Raw genomic sequence first — 23,125 nt, 5'->3', positions numbered from 1 at the left:
ATGTCAGTGCAGCGAGCACCATCAACCTACCCAATAGGCGAATAGTTCAACCCAAGCCACACTCAGGATCGCCCCTCATTTGAATCACATTTCCTTCTGCATTTCATGCTGACACATCGAAATGTTATTCAAATAAGGGGGCGGTCCAAAGTATGTTGAACTATTCACCTATTGGTTGATCGACAATATTCAATATAATAGTCAATATAATTGAAAAAATAAATTAAAAAGAATATATATGGGAATAAGAACAACAAAACACATACAATACAAAAGAAAAGTAAAAATTAATACAAACATAAAACATATTTTAAAATAAAAAATAACTAGCAAATTAAATGTGGACATAAATGCAAAAATAAATATATGAATACAGTTAAATATCACTTTATTCATGTTTTATTTTATCTATTTCAATTATATATTTCTGTTATTTCTTTTTATTTTCACTTTTATATTATTATTATTTTTTTTATTTTGGCAGTTTTGGTCTTCCATATGAACACGGCCGTCAGTTACTTCCGGTGAATACCGGACGGAAAAGCGAATTGACTTCCGGAAGTCTCTGCGTAACTTTCTAAAGAGCGAGTGAAGGATTGCTCGTTTTTCTTGTTGACTTGTTATATCACTGACATGCCATGGAAGGCTCAGATTCATACCTCATACGACCCAACTATCAGCGCAAGTGAGTTGTTTTAAACCTAAGTCGGTATCTTGCGATGTTAGCTTGTAGCTTGTAGCTGTAGCCTCGACGCTCCCGTTGCCTAGCTACCGTAAACCGATGTTCTCCTCCTCCATGCTTTGTGCTTACTAATGGGTGCAATCATTGCGAACTGCTGAAAACCCTCTCCTTAAAAGACATAAAACAACGCTAAAATAGTTAACCGTCCTCTGGAAATTATTTATTTGCATTCATTCAACTACCTCGTGTCACCAACATATCGCCACCCTCTTAAAAGAATGCCTTCTGTCATAGTTCGACCTTTTTTTTTTTTGCCTTAAACATCTCCTTAGGATGCTGGCCACCTCTGCTCAAAGCAGCTTCATTCTTAACACATCATTCAATTCTACCCATGAAATAAAATAATTAATACATATGAATAAATATAATGTTATCCATATTTGAATGATTTGATTATCAATTAAGTTGTTCCACCACTGCAACGTACAAACAAAATATGGAACAATTTAAATGTTAAATCAGTCTCACAGCGTAAATGTTGGATTAGTAATTACTACTATTCACAATTTATTTATTTATTTACTTATATATTGGCAAAAATAATTGTGTATTGTGAGTTTCTGGGTCAGATTTGTTCAATGGCTGTGTTGTTTGGATATTTACACACAGGGCAGCACTCCCGCTGAAGTGTTCAGTCAGCACATCTACACATTTCGTTAGAAACAAAAGATAACTATTTAATATCAAGTACATTTTCAGAGGGCAGGTAATGTTGAATGATTGCATGTTGGACTGAGGCGAATTTTGTATTTTTTTTGGCCTTTATTTAACACTCTAGATTCAAGCCTGCAGTCGTGAAGGAGTGCATTCGTGAAACAGTGAAGGCACGCCTGTCCGAAGTAAACTACGACCCAGATGAGGTCTCAGAGCTTACCCGCACACTGGCTGATTGTGTGAAGAATAAAGTGAAGAGTGAGTGATGCAAGTCCGCTACACAAACACACACACGTACGCCAGCTCCTAACCTAACAGTGGGGAAAAATGAAATTGAATATCCAATGTTTGCATTCTTGCTGATCACTTGATTGTTTATTTATTTTTTCTTCCAACACAGATTTGGGGTTTGACAGGTACAAGTTTGTTGTGCAGGTGACCATTGGAGAACAACGTGGGCAAGGAGTCAAGTGAGTGACGTATTGATTCGAATGATTATTTTAACACGTTGTATTAATCTTGTTGGATTTGACAGGATGTCGTCAAGGTGTTTATGGGATGCTGATACAGACAACTACGCTGAAGATGTTTTCATGAATGCAAGTATTTTTATTTTTTCAGGCTGCTATGTGTGTTTTTGGAATGACTTTCGGTTGGTGTGTGTTTATTTCAGAATATTTTCTTTCACAGGAAAGCTTGTTCTGTGCGGTGGCTGTGTTTGGAAGCTATTTCTACTAAGCAGCCGGGAGTACGAGTATGGAGGAGGATGGCAGCTACTGAGGCGAAAAATGTGACAGAAATTCTTTGGTGACACACCATCATTCTGAATTTTATCCCCCTGACTTGTTGTGACTGTATGTAGCCCTTTAAGGTGTAAGATCTCACTGAGCGGCGAAGGCTTGCGAGTATTAGCGAACGTAGCGAATGTTGTTTTTTTCGTCGCCATCAAATTTTGAACATGTTTAAAATTTCTTTGCGACAAGAAAAACTGTTTGCAACAGTTAAAACTGCTTCTGAACGCCCGGAAAATGTTTTTGCAACCTTTGGCGAATCCTGACGGAAAAACAACATTCGGGCTGTACGCAAACACTCGCAAAGCTTCGCCGCTCAGTGAGAAATGATTTAAACGAAATTTGAAATGGACACCACATCTTACTGAAGCAGTACAACCCGGTGAGAGAGGAAATATAATGGTATAAATAGAAAAAAGTATTCAAATTTAATGAAAGACAAATAAATAAGTGTATGATGCAGATATAGCAAAAAACCCAAATTAGTACAATTCAAAGATCAGTATTGTAGCGCATTGCCAAACTGTGTTCGTGGAGTGAGCACAATGGCGATAACATGATTTACCCCCAAATAATTTGACCAAATTTGTTATGTCTTCAAATTAATCAGTAAGCAAAAAGTAGTGTTTACCTTCAAAAAGGTGGGTGACCCCTGCGTTAAATAACCATTTTGGTGAATTAATACAATGGGGCAAAAATGTATTTAGTCAGCCACCAAAGAAAGTTCTCCCACTTAAATATATGAGAGGCCTGTAATTTTCATCATTGGTATACCTCACCTATGAGAGATAAAACGAGAAAAAAATATGCAGAAAATCACATTGTCTGATATATATAGAATTTATTTTGCACATTTCGATTGGAGTATTTATTTATAAGTATGGAGTGTTTGGTCACCTACAAACATACAAAATTTCAGGTTCTCAAAGACCTTTAACTTCTTCTGTAAGAGGCTCCTCTGTTCTCCATTCGTTACCTGTATTAAAGACATCTATTTGAACCCGTTATCAGTATGAAAGACACCGCTCCACAACCTTCAAACAGTCACACTCTAAACTCCATTATGGCCAAAACCAGAGAGCTGTCACAGGACACTAGAAACAGAATTATAGACCTGCACTAGGCCGGGAAGACTGAAGCTGCAATAGGTAAGCAGTTTGGTGTGAAGAAATCAACTGTGCAAGCAATTATTTGAAAATGGAAGTCATACAAGACCACTTATAATCTCCCTTGATCTGGGGTTCCACGCAAGATTGGGATTGGGAGAATGTCAATTGACCAGATGACACCAAAATAAAACCAAATTTTGGTTACAGCTCCATTTGTCGTGTTTGGAGCAAAAAGAATGCTGAGTTTCATCCAAAGAACACTATACCTACTATTGAGCATGGGGGTGGGAACATCATGTTTTGGGGCTGTTTTTCTTTCAAGGGACTGACCCGTGTGAAGGAAAAAATGAATGGAATGGGACCATGTATCATCAGATTTTGAGTGAAAACCTCCTTCCATCAGCAAGGGCATTGAAGATAAAACGTGACTGGATATTTCAGCATGACAATGATCCCAAACACACCGCCTGGGTAAAGAAGTAGTGGCTACATAAGAAGCATTTCAAGGTCCTTGAGTGGCCTAGCCAGTCTCCATATGTCAACCCTGTAGAAAATCTTTAGAGGGAGTTCAATGTCCGTGTTGCTAAGCAACAGCCCCAAAACATCACTGCTCTAGAGGGATGGAGGAATGGGTCAAACACACCTACAAGAGTGTGTGAAAACCTTGTGAAGACTTTGAGAAAACTTTTCATCTCTGTCATTGCCATCAAAGGGTATATAACAAAGTATTGAGATGAACTTTTGTTATTGACCAAATAGTTGTTTTGCAATTTCCACCATCATTTGCAAATAAATTAATAAAAAAATCAATCAATGTGATTTTCTGATTTTTAAAAAAAATAATTTGATCTTTCTTGGTTGAGATGTATCTTTGATGAAAATTACGACCTCTCTCACTTTTTTAAGTGGGAGAACTTGCACAATTGGTGGCTGACTAAATACTTTTTTGCCCCACTGTACCTCTCCAACAGTGTGAACTCAAGGTTAGTATTCTTGCCTTTGCTACAGCTCTTCATTGGATCTCATTACATTGTGCTGTTGTGATAAAGTGTCAGTTGAGTGTGTATTTCAGCACTCACCAGGTTGTAGATACTGTGTCTTGCATGAATATGAAGTCATAAATTATTTCAAATGTGAAAAAGTCATTTATTTCTGAGTGTCTCTCAGTTTGAAGAGGTCCTCTAAAATAATCGCAACTTTGTTTTGTCCGGAAGCAGACGGATCGTCTTGTTTAGATTTAGGCCACCATGAGCAGTGGCCTCTCGTATACTGAACTCATCTCGGTTTCAGCATGTATCATACAAATTAATAAATCCACTTTATTTACCGTGTGTATATTTCATCATGTCTTTGTACGCATCCAGATAGACAAATGCTATACTGATTGATGATACTTTGGATGAAATCCATAAGCTCCCAGTGGTTGTTTTTCAGGTTAGGCATGTTCTGAGACAATGGTTCTCTCTGGACTAGCAGTTGACTTGATTTACTAACACCACTTAGGCACAAATACAAATTTGCAAATACAAAGTTTTTATTTATAAATTTGTAGCATTCGACATTACTTATCGTATTGGAATGAAAGTGCAGTGTTCTCACACTTTTCACTGGTGATACGTTCCAAGACTCCCCGCAATAATTGAATTTATGCAAATTAGAGGTTAACTTATTATTATTATTATTATTATCATTCTTTTCTATTTCATTTTTTTTGCAGGATTTACGCCTCCATTCAGCCATTACGAAGTGCATTCAACACTGATTGAACCTGAGCCCTTATCTTTGAAAAATGAATGATTATATTAATTAGTATATTGTCAGTAAAATGTGATCTTCAGAATGTTTCCTTTCCAGTGTCTTCACCGGTTGGGAAAAGTTCTGCTTCCCACTCAGGCCACATTAGTGTAATGAGGCATCCATCCATCCACTTATTCTGACGCTTATCCTGTTCAGAGCTGCGGGGAGCTGGAGCTGACTTTGAGCTAAAGGCAGACTACACCCAGGACTTGTTACCAGTCAATCACAGGACACACACAGAGACAGACAACAAGTCACACTCACGCTCACACTCACATCTGCCACTGAGTGGGAATTGAACCCATGCTGCCTGCAGGTGCAAATCAGGCAAGGAACCGCTGCACCGTTGAGGGCTTCTAAGGCAGAAGTGAGCAAGTTGGCTGAATATGCTCGCGTATATCAACTACTGAAACGACTCGTACATCATCTCTGATTACATAAACATGGCCACGCAGTCTTCTTGCTGCTATTTTTCGCTACTTCGGGTGTTGCAAATGAACCTCTTGACAGTCCAAATGCAGCAGCATTTTATGCAAAGCAGTCATAGCTAAATGTGTTCACATTTGTAATCTCTCGCACTTTCTTGCAAATCGATCGCATCGGCACTGGTTTTCAATGTTTGGCCTCTCATCCGAGAAGGCTGGTCTGTTGCGTGAACTGATGAAACCCTCTCAGGCTAGAGGCGAAACGTCTTCTAAGACATTCAGAGCCATCTTAAATGGACAATAACTTAATCCTAGAGGTTCATGCGTTGTTCCAGACGGGTCCAACTGATGGCCATCCTCTCCTGGACTCAGTTGTGCCTGTGCATTGATGGGGACAGATTTTCCGCTCCTTATGTCTGAGCAATGTGGTGATTACTAGCAGTTGTTTCCGAGAGTGGGTGCCACTTCATATGTCAAGTTGCCTCCAGAATTTCCGTATTGCTTAATCTTTTTTCGCCAATTGGTTTAAGGGCTTCAAACATCTGTCAGCATATAATCCAAGGTTTGAATTCAGAACACTTGAAAGCACCTTGGGAGAGGAGTTGTCAGAAATTATGAGCTGGAACCTCGCCGGGCAATCACTCAGCACATGCAATCGCATCTCAATAAGACTATCATGGAAAACTTCATTCAGTTGTTCAAATTAAAACTTACATATTTTTAAAGCCATTTCCAAACATTGGGAAATATTTAGTCTTCACTGATTATGGCATACAGCTAATAAATTACATTTTAGTTTCTCATAATTAGCATATTGTGAAAAAGTTAAATATTGTCAACCATAGTAGTGTCTTGTGCTAATCATCTTATTACTTGAAATACCTGCAAAGGTGAGCTTTTACAGTAAATCTCTAAGTTTGGTTCCGTCGTCTCTAAGATCACATTGAAGACTGTCGACTTGATTGTTGTCACACAGCTTTGATGCCATAATTCATGCTAAAGGTGCGCCAACCTAGTATTGACTGCGCATGAATGGACACATTTTTTGGGAAGGACAGCCTCTCTTTATTTTTAAAAAAACGATTGGTGGTTATATAATTTAAGGGGGAACGGTGTTTACCTGTAAACCACAATCATCCAAATTACAAGAAATCAAATCTTCAAATATTTCAGTACCTGTATTTCACCACTAGGTAGTTTTGAGTCTGTAATTAACCTAACATGCATGTTTTGGGAATGTGGGAGAAAGCACACAATCAACTTCATAAAAAGGAAAACATTTATCAAATTTAAATTCATAGGGAAGTCCAGACAATTTCATCCACCTTGTGTGATTTTTTGTTTTGTTTTGCTTTGTGCGCTTCAATAATTTTCAGTGGTCCCACTGAAATGTGTTAATTGTTGAGTCTTGGAAATTAAGTGAAAGGTTTTAGAAAAGTCATGGAAAACTATTGCTAAAGATGTGTTTGAACCGTGATGTTTGTGATGACATTTATTCTTGTCAGGATGTTTAAACTTGTGAATGCATTTTCTTTTCTATGGGCATAAGCGTACCTCTTTGAGTATGTGAAGGCACTACTGAGTGCACTTGAGATTTTGAAATATATTTAAAAACTAAAAAGTAGCATTGATGCAAAATAGTGGTTGATCATAGCGATTGTCTCCCTGCCACAAAGGATGACAAAGATCCTCAGTGAAGCACAAGCTCAAGTGTCTCACTAAAATGTCTCACCAAATGCAGCAACACTCAGTTCAGTGCAACAATGCAATATTCAGGGTTGTCAGCTTTTGATATATTTAGGATTTTCTGCTTTCATTTAATAATGAAGTTAATCAATTTTTCTTTTTTTTTAGTTGTATCTTTTTATGTCCAAATAGTTCTAGAGATACCACAACAAATGGAGTTCCAAAGGTTAATAAATCAGATACTGATGGCACACCACTCTGTTTTAAATCTTTTATGGCTAAAAAAAACATTTCACAGTGGTTACATCAATGAAAAAAAGGTTGAGAACTACAGCTTAACTACATGCTCTTTTGAGAACTTTTGTTGAGGATGCTTTTACTTGTATGGCTTGTTTCATTCTCAGCCATTTAATAGCTTGTCATGCATCAATAGCTGGTAAACTCCCAGACTGTCGTTTTAGGTATGCCCCTTCCCTCCTTCCATACGTCCCTTATCACTGAGAACTCCCCCCACAGGCATCATTCTTAAGGTCCACAGCTGCTCTATGACTTTCAGTCCTCATCACCCAACTTCCATCTGCTCACATATTCAAATTCCATTTTCAGCCATCCTCACTGTCATTATCAGTAAGTAGTGTGTTTATATGCATCATTTATGATCAGTCCCCAATGCCAGATTGGGTTCCATTCATTTCTATCTGAACTTGAAGCTGCAATTATGCTCTATCTCAGACACCCACAATGATCCTGATTGAAATTTAAATGTCAAATTTTCAAATCAAATTGAAATTTAAATACTGTATATATGTTATACCCTTGTACTTTTAAATAAAAGCCCGCATGCACACTGGATAGCACATATGATTACAGTCAGTTTGCAACTAGCACAGCCAGGGATCCGAGATTTTTGGACTGATATGTGTGTGAGACCGTGTAGTCTGAGAAAATAAAAATAATCTGTCATGTCTTCAGTTAGTTTATAAGGAGACTGTTTTTTTTTTTTTTACAATAAAAGCAGCTGCTGTGAGCTAACACAAGAGTTTAGGCGCAGCGCAAACATGCAATAGAGTATACAGTATATATTTTAAAATATAAATTGAAATAAAATATATATTTACATTGTAAAATAAAATGCCGGAAGGACTTAAAGGAAAGTCGACCCAAACATATTTTTTTCAACAATATGTTCTATGCAAGCCCAAACGTTGAAACAAGGCATTCTGATAAACATTGCGTTTGTGGAATAAGTGTTAATCCACTCGATTTTAGCCATCTGTGAGGGCGGCCATTTTGTCACTTCCGTCGACTGAAAATGACATCACAACTGCTCAGGGCTCAGGTACCGACCAATCATGGCTCAGCTTCAGAAAACAGGTGAGCCGTGATTGGTTGTTACCTGAGCCCTGAGCAGTTGTGATGTCATTGTCAGTCGACAAAAGGGACAAAATGGCCAAACCCTGAGATGGCTAAAAACAGGTGGATTTTGCTGTTTAACTCATATTCCACAACCCCAATATTAATCAGAATGCCAAGTTTCAACAAGTGGGCCTGCTGGGAGCTTATTCTTGAAAAAAATATGTTTGGGTTGATTTCCGCTTGAAGTGGGGCTGCACATATTTCTGACAGGAGTGTAGCACACCATAATCCCGTTGTTGCATCGTTCCTGTGCTAGCCGCGTCTCTGCTCAAAGAAACACCCTGCAGCTCATTACTGCATTGTAGAGTCATCTACATCGCTGGCATGACTAGTTCATGATGGAGTATTGGTAAAAAACGAAATGTTACCGGTTCGATGTTGTATTTTTTGGAATGTACAATGAATTAAAATATAAGAGAGGTGATCAAATTTCCTGATGACCTGGTGGGAAATGTCATGTTGCCGCTGGTGATTTCAGCCGTCTGCGGCGCGTATCAAAACTTTTTTTCCCTTGACATGACATAGAGACCAACTGGCAAAGATACGATTCGCCAGATAACTCACCAAGAAAATGTAATAGTCCAATTCTTGACATATCCCTCGGGCTCACCTTCTGTCGTTGCTGTCTCTGATTTTCTAGCCTTAGTCACGCCATGGTAAGTTAAGACATAATAATTAAAAATGAAATTAAAGGCATAGAGGGGATGGTTTTCCCCAGAAGAGCACTTTAAGAATATTCTGTCAGATCATACAGTTTTAATAGTTTTAAAATATATAACAAAAAGGTGTTTTTTTCTTATCACTGCCAACTCTGCCTTTTATAATGCAAAATGTCCATGCACACTACATTGCATTTTCGACTGGTCATGGTAGAAAAGAACTAGGACAATGGATGTGAGTACACTCATTTAATCATTTATTTAAGATGCTTGTTCTAGTCGGTCTGTGTAAAAAAAACCCACAATTGTCAAACTTTAAACACAATACAATACATCTTTACTTATATAGTGCTCTCACAACAGCTGCAGCTGTAACAAAACTTAGGTGAACATATTTTCCCTAACAGGTGAAAACCACTGATTTATTTTGCTGGTTTGTAACAAACACAATTTCAAATGCATTTTTGAACTGTTCATAATTGTATGAGATTATTAACGGTTACAGACACAATATCACAAAAACAAGACATTTAGCTACAGTTTTAATGAGTTCACAATAAAGCCACGATAAGCAGTGTACATGGGTCAATGCAAAATCTTGTAAAATATTGTTAACCATGTGTGTCTGTTAAAGGGTGTAGTGATACATCAAAAAGGTGGAGATATGTGAGTTTTAAAGTCACAGTTTGGTTTGGTACAGCAAGAGAACAAATTAAATAGGCAGAATTGCTTATCTTTTGTTTCAACAAGAATCGACAATCAAAATGAAACCTAAAAACTGCAGTCAATTCTCTGATAAATGAAAGATTTTCATATAAACAAAATAATGTATAGATAAATGAATATTTAATAACATGTATAATATTGTGACTCTCATCTTTTAGGAAAGCACAACCTCAATAGTTTTTTTAGGACATGAACAATACAAGTGCAACGGTAGCTTTGAATCTGAGAATAATTATAATGCTATAAAAACACGAGAGCATTTCTTATATATTTCCTAATGGCTCAATGGCATTAGTCGCAGAGAAGATGTTTTTATGCCACTGAATGTTGCATTAACACTGCACTAGTGTTTTTTTTTTTTTCGTGCTGCTTTTTCAAATGTGTCAAAAAGTGTAATGTTCTGTAGAGCATTTTGCATGCTATGCTGTCTTCTCACCAGAGACTAAGCTGCACGGAGTAGACATACAGCTACAGTGAGAGGCAGTTACCTTTCCTGTCGCTTACCATACATATTGCATGTGGGAACTCAGCATGCCCGTGTGTAGTACCAAATGTATCGGAAAATCTGAATACATGCGCCATTACATCCCTATAGTCATTCACAGCAGGATAAAAATGAATCCGAGGCACCTGGGTATGTTTTTATATGGCATTTCATTCGAGGACATTCCACGCTGACAGACTTTTTGCGATGGCACATAAAAGACCGACACTACTTGTCATGCTTTAACAGGCCGATTGACTGCTTACAAGTTTGAAGACATCTTTCATGCTAATTAGGTCACACGCGATCACCCTGACATTGCACCACGCCACGTTCAATCTTTTTTAGGGATAACATCATTTTGTCCAGGATGAACAGCAATAACAAGAAAAAAACGAGCACCAAGCAAATTCAAATGCAAGAAAAGCTCATTCAAGTATGTTTTAAGACCCAGATACACCAATCTAACGTCGGAGGTCGGTAAAGGTTGGGGCGTCTGATTGCGCCGTCTGATTGGTGTAGTGACCGCCGTCGTTGCGTCGTAACCCGTCAGGAAGCGTCCGGTGGGCGTTTTCAGCATGATGAATCGGCGTCGTGACTTTTGGTCACTCTGATTGGCTGTTAGCTAGCCAATCAGCGCTCGGAGCACCAACGGGAAGTGAAAAATGTGGATAAACAGTTAGCACGCCGCTGCTGCCTTAGTCTTATGAGTACAAGACCGAGGGTTGACAATTTAAGTATTTCATGATACTGTGTCAAGAATGTGAGGGTTTACTTCGCGTGGGAGTTCATCATGAGCAAAGAATATAGCCGAATGCATTGTTTAAGTTTTTATAATCTGCCCCCAGCCAATAGCTTTCCGGTTAGCTTTCTCTAACCATGAGGAATAGTGACTACCGCCGCCGATGGTATGGAGGGATATTACATCGCACACATGCGCAGAAGTTACATTAATGGTCAGCGTCGCTGGCTGTCGTTGCGGTGTATTTTTACAGCGAGACGTCACAGGGGGTCAGCGTTGGTCACAATTGGCCAACGTTAAATTGGTCTATCTAAGCCTAAGGCAGCAAGGCGCATTCGCATGACTGCACAATGTTTCCCCTCATTTTCTCACAGGGTGCATCAATCACTTTTCATAAAACATTGATTCAATACAATTGAAGACTAACATATAGATGATCTAATTCTTATTTCTTGCCTTATATTGACACAGCCATTTGTATGTTGTTTACTGTGTGTAACTTATTTCATCACTGTCAAATGACAACCTTTTGTATCCACATTGTTGATTTTGACATAAGATTTGTTGTTCTTCTACAAATGCTGTTAATAGTTAAAAAATCAAAGCATATTTCAAATATATGCAGAAATTCAGAGCGGCTTGTACCTATCCCCCGCGAATATTGGGGGTCCACTGTACTGTGTTAGTGGATGTCTGACAAATAAATTGAGGACAAATACAAATGCTTCTTAAAATAGACAATCCAACTCAATAACCACAAGAATAGAACAAGCACAACCACAGTAAATAAAGTTCAATCTCCCTTCCAATTCTGCCCTCATATTTTGGCCTTTGAACAACTCATGCAGCAGCTGTAATTTAAGACAGTAAGCGGAATTAGACACATTGTGAGGGACCAAAAACAGTTGCAGTTATTCAAAATCACAAAGTTTAACATGTGAAGGTGGTCTCTTCTTTCACCGCCTGCTCTCCATTCTCTGCCTCGCCTTCCGCAGCATTGGCTCCACTGCTGAGTGGCACTTCATTTAGGGTACTGCGGAGCGTCACTCGAGTGACACTTACAGAATAATTTCTACGGGCGGCATTATGCGGCCGACGGCACATGACATCCTTGAACATTTCTCGAAAACGTGTGGACATAAGGTTGTACAGGATTGGGTTGACTGCTGAGCTGAGGTAGAAGAACACTCCAGAGAGGATGTGCACATACTCGAAGATTTGCCGACGGCTGTCTGTCCACTCAGTGATGAAACTCCATACGAGGCGGTCAGTGTGGAATGGAGCCCAGCAGATCCCAAAAACCACCACTAATACGACTGCAATCAAGCATGAAAAGTTGAAAGCGTTAGACATTTTCAATACGTATGTATATTAAGACACACATAGTTTTCACCACTACCAGAATGACCTAAGATTTCCTATAACATTTTCTTTTGTAATAATATTTCGACATCTTAAGAAAAAATAATGCGCTTTAATCTCTTTATTAAACAGAAAATGTGAAAATTCATGGCTAACAAAAAGGATATTTTAGCAGTAAAATATTTAGCACGCTACATACTACATTACAGGAGCATTAAAATAGGATTTTTGTGAATATTGTTAATTTAAGGGATCTGTGACATGAATTTCATAACACGTATATATATATATATATATATATATATATATATATATATATATATATATATATATATATATATATATATATATATATATATATATATATATAGCAGTTAACCTACTAAATATCTGCTTTACTAAAATCCCAAATAGCAGGTCCTATAATCTAAAATCACTTTTTTTCATCAACAGATGGCTTAAGATACTGGCATCTCTTTGAAGACTGCCACGCAATCAGCAACATGCCTGAAAGTGGTTAAGACCATTATATTTAAAATTGGCAGAGCATTGCAAGTGCAAAAAGAAGTTTGAAGTGATGGAATTGGAAGTGCTCGTGGAAGAGGCAATCAAAAAACATATCGTTACGATCACTTTTGGGGAATCCGGCTACTGCATAAAAGCCACGTTTTGGTGGATTTAACTTCCCAAGTGCGTGGGAAGTGGATGCATCTGCCTGGCCTGCGTAACATTGGGCCTCATTCACTAATGAATGTGTAGGAATGTTCATACTCTGTGCACACGTTGGAGCATACGTATATGCAACATCACTGTCGGATTCACCACACCGGCCCATTTTCATCACACCACTGTGCGTATGATGTTGAAGCAGAATTAATCTTAAATGACAGTGCGTGCCTGCCGGCGCACTAATTTGTGCAAAAAAAAAAAAAAAAAAAGATGAACAGTGTCTTTCACGGAGAGATAGTACATTAGTCAACTCATTAGAAAATTTGCAGCTTAAGACATTACTGTTAAAATTATCCTTAGTGTTTATATAAATACTGTAGTTTCAATACATTGTGCATCTCGGGTTAAAGATACGTGTTTGTTTTTTCAAAAGATGATCCATTACTTGTGCGTACACATGGTCTGAGGAGCTCCTACATTTGTTCGCATAATTCAAGTATGCGGGGTTAGTGAATGAGGCCCATTGTTTTAAAACTTGGCATAGCACACTCACAAAATTGTGAGTGGCCAGCACCAATTGTCACGGTGCACAGCTTCCACATCAATTTTCATGTGTATTCGTTTTTGAGCCAGAAATCAAATCAGGTGAAACATACACAACATTTTGGTGACCTGTCGTCGTCTGGCCTTTTGTTGCTGAGTGCGTACGCTACAGAAGCTGTCCTGACCGGCGCCTGACTTTGCTTCCGTCGCTTGGTGCACCCTCTCCTGCTTGAGCTGCAGCCCAATCAGCGTGTATAAAACACTAATTGTGAGCATGGGCAGGAAGAAAAATAGCAAAGTAGTCACTTGGATGATCAGGTTATATATCCACTGAGGCTTCACCAGCGTACACATGGCCGAATCAGGGATCTCCACAGTGTGTGGCCCGTCAGGGCTTGTGGAGTTACTGCTCAGGTAGGAAATCCCGTGCAGACTTGTGTTGGGAAGAGCACACAATACTGACACACCCCACACGGTGAGTATGACCCGCCTGGCATGGGTGCGCGTCACTACGTATTTTGCACGTAGCGGGTGCACCACGGCGATGTAGCGCTCCACGCTCAGTGCCGTTACATTGAGGATGGATGCCAAGCAGACCGTCTCGAAAAGGAAAATCTTAAAGTAGCAGCCTCCCTTCCCAAACAGGAAAGGGTAGTTCTGCCACAGTTCGTACAGCTCCAGTGGCATGCCCAGCAGTAGCACCAGCAGGTCTGACACGGCCAGGCTGAACAAGTAGTAGTTTGTTGGCGTCCACATCACTTTGTTGCGGGCGATGACTGTGCAAGTCAGCACATTGCCAAACACGCCAACCCAAAATATGATCATGTAATTGATGAAGATAGGAAGCAACATGGGTGAGCGACGGGGTCCCAAATATTTCTCCAGAAACTCGTCCAGTGTCACGCTCGTGTTCTCCGCATGCATGTCACTGCCATTTGTGTCAGGAGTCATCTTGTTCCAGTGGTGAGACGACCTGTGAAGAATGACATTAAACATCCATCCGTATTAAATTGTTATAGACAGAAATAAAGTTGATCATTACAGAAAGAGGACAGAATTACTCATGTTCAGGAACATGTTATTGGTCAGCAGAGGTGGAAAGTAAGTACAAATACTTCATTCCCTAAGTAGATTTTTCAGTTATTAGTACTTTACTTGAGCATTTATTGACTGAAAGCTTTGTATTTTTACTCCCTATATTTGAAAACAGATCTATACCATGGATGGGTGATATGGTCTAAAATTCACATCACAGTATAAAATGGATCCTTTCACAGTAACATGTACATCGCGATATAAACTTGAAGTTCAACCCCAAAATTTTATTTCAAGAATATTTTCTATGCAAGCCAACTAGTTGAAACAAGCCATTCTGATAAATATTGTGTTTGTGAAATAAGAATGAATGAACCCGTTTTTAGCTCAGGTAACGACCAATCACGGCTGACCTGTTTTCTGAAGCTGAGCCGTGAATGGTCGTTACCTGAGCCCTGAGGGTGTGTGATGTCATTTTCAGTCGACAGAAGTGACAAAATGGCCGCCCGCTGAGATGGCTAAAAACGGGTGGATTTTGCTGCTTAACTCATATTCGGCAAGCGCAATTTTAATCAGAATGCCATGTTTCAACTAGTGAGCCTGCTGGGAACATATTATTGAAAAAAATATGGGTTGATTTCCCCTTTAAGTTTCAAAATTTTAATGGAAGTATATCTGAATGGGTTATACAGTGGGTACAGAAAGCATTCAGACCCCTTGAATTTTTCACTTTTTGTGTTATTGCAGCCATTTGCCAAAATCAAAAAAAGTTCATTTTATTTCTCATGAATGCACACTCAGCACCCCATCTTGACAGAAATTTTTTCGCAAATTTATTAAAAAAGAAAGATACGATGACATCATAGACAGGCGTTGACACGATTGCTCGATATAGTCCAAAATCTCCAGCACTATTTTACAGGGCCGCCGCTCCCTAAACGGAGACACACCAACATCTGTGGGTGGGCGCCCCCAATTTGCACGAGTGTTCGCATTGTGACATCATCGCACATTACGTGTGAACGCTCTAACATACACTTGACATGTCGTTCGAATATCCGTCAACACGCCACGTGTCCCCTTCGACAAATTATTATCGTTACATGAAAAATGACCGTTTGTAACGGGCATTGAACAGTTTTCGCGGATCATAAATAGATGTGGCCTCCATGCATGGCCAAACCTTAAAATCCACCTAGCCCATGTTGATGACAATCTGATATTCATCCCTATGCATATTTTTCAAGCAATCTCCCAATTAAAAGAAACCTCTGATGAAATCTTATCTCAGGGGTGACAGTGAAGAACAGACTGATTGAATGAGATCAAATTGCCGTCTGCTCCTTGCCGTTGTATAAGAGCTCTAAATCATATGACTTGATTGTCTTCATTGTGGTTTTACCAATATACAACTTTCTTTTTTTGATGGCAACAAGACAACCGCTTCAATGAAAGAAAGGCCTAAACATTTTAATAGATTTTTCACCTGTTTGCCTCTAATCTGCTGACTTTATTTTATTGTTAAGTATGCGATAAAAAGTATGCCAACATTTTTCAAACAAATATGCTTGGGTGCAGTCATATATGTTGTGTACATTATTATATAAGACACATCTTTGAAGGTATCCCCTACCTTGTTTTTTTTTTTTTTTTTTTTTTTTCAATCTTAGCAGATGCCTCCAAGACGACAATGTAATGTCTTTGCTTTTCTAATTATTCCCATTTGTAGCTTTCCGACGGTTGGGCCATCATGGGCGCTCGCATTCAGGATGTGACTCAACGTATTCGTCGGCAGACTAATCATGCAGCCTGTTATATTTGGGAAATTCAATCAGCTAATTCGGTTTTCTGAACATATAAATACATATTTAAGGTCAAAGTGGTCCATGATTAGCAATTTAATTGTGCCTTGGGCACGCCGCTCCAGGCAATAATAAACATTTTCACAAACTATTAAAAATGTTTGTTTGTTTTGAATTATTGTTCTGTGCCACATATTGGGTTATGACTAAACAACAGCAGCTCCACTGTGCTTCGCTCAAAAGCAGCAGTGATTCTAACGATGCTTTCTATGCTCATTTATTTTGATTCAAACCAGTGGCCTTTACTTCATTTTGAAGGTATGCAACGTCATTTGTAGCTTATCGCCAGCCGCATATGTTCCTTTGGCTATACCTCCTACAGCTTTCAAAGGAGCACAAAGAAGAAAGCAATGCATCTTTCAGAAGTTCTGGTTAAGGGCGAAGCAATTAGGTTGTTCTAGTTCTAGTGGTCATTAGGAGCCTCCACTAGATGAAAGTCACATTGATAATTTCATCATGAACTGTGATTTACCGATGGTTACAAAATAACTTTTGGCAGGCATGTGTGGCATTTGGGGTATTACGTCAAATTACGATTCAATGAACATACTTTGAGATTGTTTTTAGATTATTGATTCTGTTTACCAAATGAGAGCAAGCTAGTGAGGCAAAAAAAAACAAAAAAAGGAAACAGGTTCGCTCATGATGTTGTATGATTGACAGCTGGTAAATTATAATTTCATCTTTTAAATCCATTGTATAATTTGAATCCTTAAAGGGAAATATTGACTTAATTACTTAATTATATCTATATGCTGGCAATAACTGCCCACTGATCTTCATAGTGATGGCGTAGACTACCATTATTCACCTGAGGTTATGTAATGTCAACATTGGAAATATATTTTCAGGTTTTCCTAATATGACTAATACCAGCTGTTACTACAAATACCATGGATATTTTCTAGCCTGGTTGTTGTCGGTGGCTTTTGCAACTTTATGCTTAAAAGTTCATCTCGTTTTCTCATTGCAGTATTTCAGTTGCTCATAAATACACACGGAACCTTTTCTATAAATAGCATACTGTATGTGGAAAGCAAAAACATGAAAAATCATATTTTTTGCAAACATAGCATTGTATGAGATGAATGTACTACGTCCCACTTCTGTATGTGTTGCTACAACTGGACAAAAGGGATTTGTTCCTGCCTGTGTGTCACGTGTAATAGCAATTGCCATGTGGCATTTGTCATTGGTAACATTGTCCTGTGACACAATTGTGAATTGATATGTGATAAGCCTGTTGGCAACAGAGCGGTGCCAATCTAATGTGGTGGCTGGTCTCACAAAAGAAGTGCAGCCAGCCATTTGGAGGTAAGTAAGAGGGAAAGCCGATAATAATATACCCCTGCTATGAAGCAGTTTGGGTTTGGTGCAGTCACCTCACTTCAAGATGCAACGTGCTCATTTCCGGACGGAGGAAGTGCATAAGTAGCAGATAAAAAACAAAAAAAAAAAACAACAACAACCACAAATTGAGCCATATGAGTACTTTGTAAGTAATCACCTATTTACAGTAAACAAAAATGGTCTTCAGCATGGTTACTGCTCCAGCTACATTACAGTGATGTCAGGCATCTTGAACTTATTCTAGTTTAATGCTTTAACGATGGATGGGATGAACACAGTAACAGCCTTCATGAGGTGTTGATTCATCTATTCTTACGCTTAAGTGTGAATCTGGGAAGGTAACCCTTTTTTTTTTTTTTTTTTTTTTTAGCTTTGTTGCCACAGTAGTGTGGGATAAGTGACATCTGTGAATGCAAAGCTCACTGATGCAGATTTGATCTTGACCAGGGTTAGATTTCCAGATTTCATATGTCCATTCACCCTGGGATGAACTCAGATGCACGCAGGAGGATGGTGAGGCAGTCATGCTTCTGCCCAAGTCATATAGTAAATTTGTATCTAATTTTGCCCTACCTGTCTGGACCGGCAAATTGCAATGTTGTTTCGTCAGTCTGATTAATTAATGTACTATGGTGTCAAACTGTGCAAACCTTGAACAAAGAACGCAACCTCTATAATTGCATTTCACTTTTAGCTATGCCTCATTAAAATTCCACTTACTGTAGACTTCCTTGCCATTATGTTCACACTTCATTGATTTTTATTTACAATAATAGACTCTCCAGTCTATCTGCTATGGCACCCGAGGTGAGATTTTATTTGGCGCCCACTTCATCTGTGATTCACGGTGCATATACTTATAAAAGAAATCAAATAGCATTGTTTTTAACATTGTCTTTGAATTACAGTTACAGAGTGACTCAGTGATTGCAACATATGATGATATAATGCTTCTTACGGTATGTATTTTTCTGATTATTCGAAAAGGAAGGGATAACAAAAGAAATCGTAAATAGTTTGTTCTGAAAAAAAAAAAATATATATATATATATATATATATATATATATATATATATATATATATATATGCAACCTGCACCCTGAAGCCACGGCAACCAAAAGTACTCACCTATATCGCCGAAAGGGCGAGCTATTATATTATCTTTATTCTAGATTTGTACATGAGGTACTGACACAAACGTTTAACACTGACAAAGATCGTGAGAGTATCGTGCTTTGGCATCTTTTACTTTTTGCTTCCTGGCATCCTGACAAATCCATCCATCCATTATCTGTACCGCTTCTCCTCACAAGGGTCGCGGGGCGTGCTGGAGCCTATCCCAGCTGTCTTTGGGCAGTAGGCGGGGGACACCCTGAACTGGTTGCCAGCCAATTGCAGGGCACACAGAGACAAACATCCGCACTCACAATCACACCTAGGGGCAATTTAGAGTATCCAATCAACTTACCATGCATGTTTTTGGAATGTGGGAGGAAACCGGAGTGCCCGGAGAAAACCCACGCAGGCACGGGGAGAACATGCAAACTCCACACAGGGAGGCCGGAGCCGGGATCGAACCCACGACCTCTGAACTGTGAGGCGGACGTGCTAACCAGTCGACCACCGTGCCGCCATCCTGACAAATTTAAAATGTAAATAGATAGCATTAGTGTAAGGAATGGCTTTACATTGAAAATGGATGGTTTTCATATTTTCTTTTGCCGAGTCAGCATTCTAATCCATTTTCTGTTTTTTTTTGTTGGGTTATCTCTCCCCCCCCTAAAGTCAAATTTAGAGCATTTGGTATTGCTTGAATACAAATTCAGACCTTTCCATAAATTAAGGTGTCTGGAAGGCAAAGAAAATGTATTTCTATAATTTTACTGTTTATGACAGACCAAAATAATGTAAATCTCCGGGCGGTTATGACTAAGTACGCTCCCAAAAAAAAGAAAGAAAATTATATCGGCAGGGGGCCAAATAAGTGGTACGTATGTGCACTGAAAATATCAAATGTGCACCATATTCTGGTGTGCCGCTGTACTTTTTTTTTTTTTTACCAAGGAATGGAGCGCTGGATGGGGCTTGAGATTCAAAGTGGAAGCGAGAGGTGTGCTTCTCTAGTATCTGCTCCCGTTCCAAACACAACCCTGATAGAGCTGTGCTGTAAAAAACAACTAGCACTCCTGTGAGGGACAACAAATGATCCAATGACTGAATATTTTTTCTCCGAGGTGGGCTAGCACCATAAATATGATATGAGCTCAGTACCGATGACTAAGCTAGTGAGGTAACCAGTGGCACAAAAAACAGAATAACAAGGATTCCTGCACATTGGGCTGCATAGAGTTGCACCCAACATGCCAACACAGACCGCTCCAGATCCTTTGGACAGATCATTTTTTTAAAGCGGAAGTCAACCCAAACATATTTTTTTCATGTTCCCAGTAGGCCCACTAGTTGAAACACGGAATTCTGATTAATTTGTGGAATATAAGTTAAACAGGAAAATGCACTTGTTTTTAGCCATCTCTGGGGGCGACCATTTTGTCTTCAGATTCAGAAACCAAGCCAGCCGTGATTGGTTGTTGTGAGCAGTTGTGATGTGGTTTTCAGTTGACAGAAGACAAAATGGCCGCCCCCAGAGATGGCTAAAAATGAGTGGATTAACTCTTATTCCACAAACACAATATTTATCAGAATGTCCTGTTTCAACTAGTGGGCTTGCATAGAACATAATCTTGAAAAAATATGTTTGTGTTGACTTCATCTTTAATATTATGCATTTGTTTAGACATAATTTAGTATTCTTTAAGGTGTTGACTCGCTCGGCTATATCTATTATCTATTATATTATTATATATATATATATATATATATATATATATATATATATATATATATATATATATATATATATATATATATTATTATATTATATCTATTATATCTATCTAATACAGTCATTAGTAGTAATAGTAATGAATCCTAGAATCGCCACTGCCGGTGAGGTCGGGAAAAAAATGAGCACCAAGCAACAACTTCTGGTGCTCCTTGGAAAACCACACCAAAACTGTTGTGTGCACCCTGTTTATAGTGTAGAGCAAGAAAAATTCACCATTCTTCAATCATGGGACATTTCAATCCTCTGAGGGTCATACAACATTTTGTATTGTTTTTACACTTTTTAAATTATACAGCCACCTGCTATTATACATTATGAGAATTTGTGGATTAAGTGATTTTTCATTCCAGCATTGCTTGATTTTTCTTTGGCTCTTTTTGTGTTTTTTTTTTCATACCATCACAGAAGCGGACCAAGGATGGCAAACAGGAAAGATGTGATGACAACCGTAGAATCGGAAATGTAACTTATTGCAACGTGAAAGCAGCACATGCGCCCCTGTCTGGTCTGTTCAATATTCCATAATTGAATTGACTGTCTCTCAAAGTTGATGACACATTTTATTGTTTTCATGTTTCACCCAATAATAGTGGTGAACTTCTTTTTACACTTACAAATGTTAAATGCAAATGTTAAAGGGTTCAAATATTACCTAAACATTTTCTGATCAGTTGATTGAGAGTTTATGATTTCCATCATTTCCTATGGTAAATTTGCTTCTGAATTGAACAAATCTGCAGCTTGCAAATGACCTCCAAACACGTTTGCCAAGATCTGATTGTGAGCATATTTCAAAGTAGCTACATTGATTTTATATGCTTTATTTAAATTAACAGGTGACGTCGAGCTAAAACAAATGCATTCGGCCCACCTGTAGGGATCACGTGCTTCTATAACATGTACACTAATGCAAAGCACAGAAACTTCAAAGAGCAAAACGTGTCCTACCTTTTCCCGAGTGTGTTAGCGATTTGTGGCTTGAATGGAGTGTGAACAATGTGCTGCTCTGTCGTCTCTCGCTTCTGCGTCTGATCTGTAGCTCTCCCCTCAAGCCTCCCTCGCCATCGCCACATGCCACCCTTTATTGACAATCGCCATCCTCTTCGTATTAATATACTCCCGCGCCACCCAGGCATTCAAATTCCTAATTGTGTCCAGCATAATTACATAATTACTGTAATGCTAATTGCGGGAGCCGTGTGTTTCTGACACCTGCATGGCAACCATGTGCTCATTTTTTTGCCGCTGATTATATCTACTACTGTGGAATTATGATTCTCGGATATTATCATAGAAAGTGATGATGCCTGTGAAATATGTCTTGTTAAGATGTTCATGTTAGCCTACCTATCTTCAGTCATCTTGGAACGTTTGTGCGTTGTTGCATTCATATGCAACTTTCTGCAGTTCCAGTACACACAGCTTCCTCCAACTCCAGGGGGAAAAATTAATTACATGTTAAATGTGACCACAGATAATTGCGGGAAATCGTCATTGATCACATTAAGATGGGCGGCTAGAAAACGCACACTGCCCACTGCGAAGATTGCCTGGAAAGCGAAAATTGGAGCAATCTGACAACGATTGACTTTGATTGATAATGCTTTCTGGCCCAGTGGCTCATTCTTTATTTTGAGAGGGTAAGATGTTGAGTCATCGACTGTAAATATACAGCAGGTAAAATGTTTTCCCAAAGTTCCAAATGATTTTCCAGAACATGTTTTGAAATGAAGAGGAGACTTTAATAATGAGTTACACTGCCATCATTAAGCCATCGATCTCAGCAGGTACAGGTGTCACAATTAAAAAAAATTTTTTTTTTGGACACTGAGCAGTGATTAAACTGCAAAATGAATGTGTATGAACACATGTGTGTCCTATAATTCAAATGTGGGCCATCTGTAGTCTCCAATTTACCTTCAAACAGCCTAATTACAGGTCTATGCAATCAGGAAAAATAAAGAAATTATGCCGATCAACGTGCCAGCAAGATGGTTACATCCATATTTCTATTCCAATGTATCATACGAATTGTGAGTTTGATTGTTTATGCCAGTGGATTTCAAACTTTTTACACCAATTACCACCCCCCAAAAAATACCTATCTCTCCAAGTACCACTTTCATGACCAAAATTAAAATACCGTAGGGTAGTAGGCCTAAGAGTT

General features: G+C 38.7%; 2 protein-coding genes across 2 annotated transcripts; one reads left to right on the top strand and one right to left on the bottom strand.

Moving 5' to 3' along the window:
- The first annotated feature begins 538 nt into the window (after positions 1-538).
- dynlt2b (dynein light chain Tctex-type 2B) lies at positions 539-4,631 on the top strand. Its single transcript, XM_086048420.1, has 5 exons — positions 539-685; positions 1,521-1,654; positions 1,797-1,866; positions 1,932-1,995; positions 2,087-4,631. Exons 1-5 carry the CDS (start codon positions 639-641, stop codon positions 2,132-2,134), a joined length of 363 nt encoding a protein of 120 aa, XP_085904546.1. The 5' UTR covers positions 539-638; the 3' UTR covers positions 2,135-4,631.
- Positions 4,632-12,161: 7,530 nt separating this feature from the next.
- Positions 12,162-21,972, bottom strand: nmur1a (neuromedin U receptor 1a). Its single transcript, XM_086047636.1, has 3 exons — positions 21,907-21,972; positions 13,919-14,778; positions 12,162-12,547 (listed from the first exon to the last, which is right to left on the bottom strand). The coding sequence occupies exons 2-3, from the start codon at positions 14,754-14,756 to the stop codon at positions 12,162-12,164; spliced, it is 1,224 nt and encodes a 407-aa protein (XP_085903762.1). The 5' UTR covers positions 14,757-14,778; positions 21,907-21,972.
- Between the last annotated feature and the right edge of the window lie 1,153 nt (positions 21,973-23,125).

Source organism: Filicampus tigris, chromosome 12 (assembly GCF_054856515.1).
Source record: "Filicampus tigris isolate MCC_2025a chromosome 12, RoL_Ftig_1.0, whole genome shotgun sequence".
In the NCBI taxonomy this organism is placed as follows: domain Eukaryota; kingdom Metazoa; phylum Chordata; class Actinopteri; order Syngnathiformes; family Syngnathidae; genus Filicampus; species Filicampus tigris.
Note: the sequence above shows the minus strand (reverse complement) of the source record. Positions and strands in the feature narration are given on the sequence as shown.

Coding starts and splice junctions, on each gene's coding strand:
- dynlt2b (XM_086048420.1), top strand. CDS start 639: ATGGAAGGCTCAGATTCATACCTCATACGACCCAACTATCAGCGCAA. Junction 1,655..1,796: donor TGTGAAGAATAAAGTGAAGA/GTGAGTGATGCA, acceptor CTTCCAACACAG/ATTTGGGGTTTGACAGGTAC. Junction 1,867..1,931: donor CAACGTGGGCAAGGAGTCAA/GTGAGTGACGTA, acceptor TGGATTTGACAG/GATGTCGTCAAGGTGTTTAT.
- nmur1a (XM_086047636.1), bottom strand. CDS start 14,756: ATGACTCCTGACACAAATGGCAGTGACATGCATGCGGAGAACACGAGC. Junction 12,548..13,918: donor ACAGGTCACCAAAATGTTGT/GTATGTTTCACC, acceptor GCTTGATTGCAG/TCGTATTAGTGGTGGTTTTT.